Genomic DNA, 5258 nt, shown 5'->3' on the forward strand with positions numbered 1-5258 from the left:
GGAGGCTCCGCTTGTGGCCCGTGTTTGTTTTTTACTTGCCCAAAATGGTAGGGAGGACTGCCCAGCCACAAGGCAAGATGGGCTACAGCTACAGGCCACTGGAGTCTCCCCTGGGGGGGGTCCCTCACCTCCTCCCCCTCTCTTCTCCCACGTCCCTTCCCCCTCCCCAGTTGTCACCCTGTGCCCTGTTCCCTGCTCTTGCCAGGCTATTCTACACCCGGACACCAATGAGAAGATCTTCATGCCTTTTAGAATGTCAGGTAAGCCCTCGGGACCCTCTGGTTCTTCTCAATTTGGGCCACTGTTGAGGGTCACAGCTCCAAGGGCATCCGGATGTTACATCCTGTTGCACACATGGCCACACTTGCACCTGCATGGTCATTTTGGCTCAACTGCACAAGACTGGCCAGCCTATGGAGCTTTTGAAATGTGTCTGTCTGTCTTTTCTGCCTGAGCGGTTGGGATGGAGTCGAGGCATCCACAGGTAAATCTGGGGCCCCCACTCCAGGCTGATACCCCGCTCACTTAGTGGCAGCTTCAGGGTGACTTTTGTTAGGACAGCCCTGCCTTCTGCGAGTCACTCCTCTCTTACCTGTGCATGCAGAGTGCCTTCCTTCCAAGCCCCTCTCCCTGCTCAGCCCTTTCATGCAGTGAATCCCCAGTCTAACTCCCTTGTCTCTGATCCTACCTTTAACCTGCCCTCTGCATGTACACCGGAGAAGGCAATGGCACCCCACTCCAGTATTCTTGCCTGAAAAATCCCATGGATGGAGGAGCCTGGTGGGCTGCAGTCCATGGGGTCTCGAAAAGTTGGACATGACTGAGTGACTTCACTTTCACTTTTCACTTTCACGCATTGGAGAAGGAAATGGCAACCCACTCCAGTATTCTTGCCTGGAGAATCCCAGGGACGGGGGAGCCTGGTGGGCTGCCGTCTATGGGGTCGCACAGAGTCGGACACGACTGAAGTGACTTAGCAGCAGCAGCAGCTGCATGTACACGCTGAGTTTGCACCACTGCACACACAGGGAGGCAGATTCCCATTGCACGGAGACCAGAGGGCAGAGGGGCAATGGGAGAATGTGTCTAAGATCCCTGCCCCCAGGAAGTCCCCACCCTGTGGCCACTAGAGGGACAGCTCTATGTACAGCTTGAAAGTGAACGTTCTCAGTCCTGTCCAACTCTTTGCGACCCCATGGACTATACAGTCCGTGGAATTCTCCAGGCCAGAATACTGGAGTGAGTAGCCTATCCCTTCCCAGGGCATCTTCCCGACCCAGGAATTGAAGCAGGGCCTCCTGCATTGCAGGCAGATTCTTTACCAACTGAGCTACACACAGCTTATGTACAGCTTAGTGGCCTAGAAAGCCCTTGCCTGTACACTGGCTGGGCCTGGCGTGGTTACCCTGCCTCCAGTTCTGCGAGGCTAGGGTCCTTGTCCAGAGTCACAAAACAGAGGCCAGTCTCACACCAGTGTGCTGGCACCTCCTCCACACCATTTCCCAGGGTGATTGAGTGGATCCCCCACCCCTGACTTGCAGGGTGGATTGGGGGGCTGCTGACTGCTGCCTTGGGAAGCCCCACCAGGGGATGTTCTCAGTACAGGAGGTGAGTCAGTGTCCCCACCCTCAGAGAGCCTGACCTCATGAGGGTGGGAGAATATAGCCAGCCATGTGATGTCACTGTGTAAACCAGGGCAGTTAGTGCCCGTGACCCTGGCTCGGCCATGAGAAACTCCAAGGCAGCGAAGGTTCTTGTAGCCGTGGCTATGGGTGCTCCCCAGTACCTGCACGGGGCCATAGCAGGCTCTCCACCTGAGACAACTGTATCCTGCAATTCTCTGCTCAGTCTTTGGGCCTCTCCCCAGTGCTGCGGGTAGGAGAGTGGTCTCCTGGTATGCATACGCAGGAGACCAATGTTTGCTCTAGAAGTGACCCATGCAAGTGTGCTTCCCTGCTGCTCGGCCACCAGCTGACTGGCTGCTGGAAGCTAGAGGCTGGGACAGGAGGATGCCCACCTACAGCAGTGCGGGTGAAGGAGGGAGCCGTGTCACAGTCCGGGGCCGTGAGCAGCCATGAGATGGTGCTCAGGGCCCAGCTGCACCACACGCAAGCCCTTTCCTGATCTGTCGATGTCCAGCCAGGGCCCTGGAGATTCAGAGAGCTCTGGCACGAAGGCTCCAGTAATGGTCATAATGGCAAGAAAGTAAGGGTATGTTTTAGAAAGACAAGATGAGGGAAGGTGGAGGACATTCCAGGGCCTTCATAGACACTGTGGGGAGTGTGGGCAGGGGTGTGAGGCCTCGTGGAAGAAGTCATGGGAGGACCACTAAATGCAGAGTGCCAGGGCCCCAGCCGTGGGTGGCCCCCTTCAGGAGTGGGGGCCCTGGTTTTGGAGCAGAATAACTGAGGGGAACAGAGACAAAGAGGTTGGGGGACACCGGGGAGCCCTCTGTCCTGGGGAGGGCTGAGCTGGGAGAAGGTCTGGGGGCTGGAGATGCCTCCTGGTTAACTGACTGAGCCCTTTCCTTGGGGCAACTGCTAAGATCAAGGTCAGAAGTCTCTGTGCCATCTCAGTTGAAAGGCAGGTGGGGCCGAGGATTATACAGCTTGACTCTTCTCTGCCCTCTTACAGGTTACATTCCTTTTGGGACGCCAATTGTAAGTATTACCTTCAAAGGGTTTTCTTTTCTAAAGTATTTTTTAATGTATAGCTTTACATCACCATTCATAAATATTTGAGTGAGTTACTGATTTAGGATAAATTCCTGGAGGGGAATTATTATAGAAAGCATGTATTTCTTTTTAATTCTCTTGATGTGTGTTATCAAACCTCTTCCCATAGATTGTCAGTAGTTAGGACTTGCTGGTTTGATTACAGGAAAGTTTTTCTATAGAGCTTGGGAAGTCAGAAAGTAAGAATGCCTTCTGAAAGCTGAAGAACTCAGCATTATTTTTGTCCAGTTTTGAAATTGAGATTAAGTTTATTCAATTTTTTTTTATATTGCAGTAAAACGAATATACAGAAAGGTTGCATTTGTCATAAATGTACAGCTTGATAAATTTTCACAAAGTGAGCTCAACAAAGTAGACATCACTTAGATAAACAGCATTATCAGCATCTCAGAAAGCTCTCATGAACCCCTCTCAGCCACTATCCTCACAGGGAACCACTTTTCTGATTTCCTTCATTGTATACTCATTTTGCCTGTTATCAAACTTTATATAAATGGAGTCACTTATATAAATTTACTTTTTTGGGGGGCTTGGCTTCCCTCATTCAGCTGTATATGAGCCTTATCGTTATATGTAGTATTAACTTGTTCTAGTTCGTTGCTGTATAATGTTCACCACACATCCTCATTTCTCTTACATTTTACCTAAGAGGCCAAAGAGATAACAACTAAGTGTGAGATGTGATCCTAGAATTGGGGCTGGGTTCAGGGCAGGTGTATGTGTAAAATGATACCGCAGTTTCTTATAAAATTAAGCATAAGCTTACAATGTGAGTCAGCAATCCTACATTTAGGTATTTACTTTAAGAGACGTGAATACACATGTCCGTACAAAATCTATACATAAATGTGTATAGTAACTTTTTTCATATTAGTCTAAACTGATGGCCAAAATGCCCAACAGATGTTAAAACCACTAAGTGAAAAACGACTGGGAACAGGATATTTACCTAGTCTAAAATTTCCTATTTATTTCATAAATATCATTCTATATTTATTAATTTATAGCCTCCTATAAATAAGAGTCTTCCCTTCTACCTCCCACTTTCTTGTTTTTTAAAATTATCAGTATGGTCTTGTATATATTTTTGTGTTCCATGGATAATAATTTACTTTGGTCATTATTCAATTTTTTATAAAAATTGTGCCAACTTTGACCAGTAGAGAGCCTTAAGGCAATTTTTCTGTCCATTTGACATGACATGTTTTCATTCTTTGAATATGTACTTCAGTACTTGCTGGCAGAGTGTATGGATACTCCAAACTTATCGTGTAGTTTCTCTGCTCTGGACCTGGGCTCATCCATTTCTCCAAAGAGCCTGATTCCCTTCAGAGGGGAGTGGTATTTAGAAACCAAAATCTAGCCAGCTAGGTGTGCTTGCGCTCATTGTCCCTGGAGTGTCACTGTTTCTAGGCCCTCTTAGCAGACAGACCTAGGACATACAACTTTTTAAAAATCATGACTTCAGACTATTATGTCTAATTCCAATATTCTAATTCCAACATGTCAGAGTTAATCCCCTCCTTCCATTCCATATCTACAATCTTTCTTCTCCCTGAATGAGAATACAACACTGTATTTATTCAGTTACAAAATCTTGTATATACAAATAAAAGAACTTCAGAATTTCTGCATTAATGCCACTCAAACATATATTAATCCAACAAAATGTATTAAATAAACCTCAAGATTTCTTTGAAGCTTTTTTTGTCCATGGAATAGATCCTACCTATAGAGCATATAGTTAGAGGACTGTGTTCAAAAGTTACTTGAATTATTTTCTTCTGTGTGTATATGTTATTTATTTGAGATACAGTTAAGTTTATTTGTTTCTGTTGCCACTGAATTTCAGATGTTTCCCCATTCTTATTGTATTTTTGAAACTATATAAAATATCAACATAATTCAAAAGTCAAAGCTATATTGCATGCTGTGTGCTAAGTCGTTTCAGTCATGTCCAACTTTTTGTGACCCACCAGCTCCTTGGTCCATGGGATTCTCCAGGCAAGAATAATGGAGTGGGTTGTCATTTCCATCCCTAGTGGATCTTCCCTATCCAGGGATTCAACCTATGTCTCTTATGTCTCCTGCATTAGGAGTCAGGCTCTTTACCACCTAGCTATATTAAAAAGGCATAATACAATTCCATTTCCCTCTCTAACCCTTCATGGGAGGTCCTTCCCACTTATCCTCTCTAAGTAAATAACCTTATGCTTCTATTTTTTTTTGTAAAAATAAGCAAATGCAAATATATTTTCCTTTCTATTTTATAAAAGGTAGCATACTATATCGGAGAAGGCAATGGCACCCCACTCCAGTACTCTTGCCTGGAAAATCCCATGGACCGAGGAGCCTGGTTGGCTGCAGTCCATGGGGTTGCTAAGAGTCAGACACGACTGAGCGACTTCACTTTCACTTTTCACTTTCATGCATTGGAGAAGGAAATGGCAACCCACTCCAGTGTTCTTGCCTGGAGAATCCCAGGGACGGGGGAGCCTGGTGGGCTGGTCTATGGGGTCTCAC

At 46.4% G+C, this 5258-nt stretch overlaps 1 protein-coding gene across 1 annotated transcript in view; it reads left to right on the forward strand.

Moving 5' to 3' along the window:
- Positions 1-5258, forward strand: part of SFXN5 (sideroflexin 5) — a 133288-nt gene that overhangs the window by 41239 nt on the left and 86791 nt on the right. Inside the window, exons 5-6 of the mRNA XM_010829769.1 lie at positions 206-260; positions 2635-2660. Coding sequence (XP_010828071.1) covers positions 206-260; positions 2635-2660 — 81 coding nt within the window. The remainder of the gene's footprint in view (positions 1-205; positions 261-2634; positions 2661-5258) is intronic.

This window comes from Bison bison, unplaced genomic scaffold, assembly GCF_000754665.1.
Source record: "Bison bison bison isolate TAMUID 2011002044 unplaced genomic scaffold, Bison_UMD1.0 scf7180017864508, whole genome shotgun sequence".
Classification (NCBI taxonomy): domain Eukaryota; kingdom Metazoa; phylum Chordata; class Mammalia; order Artiodactyla; family Bovidae; genus Bison; species Bison bison.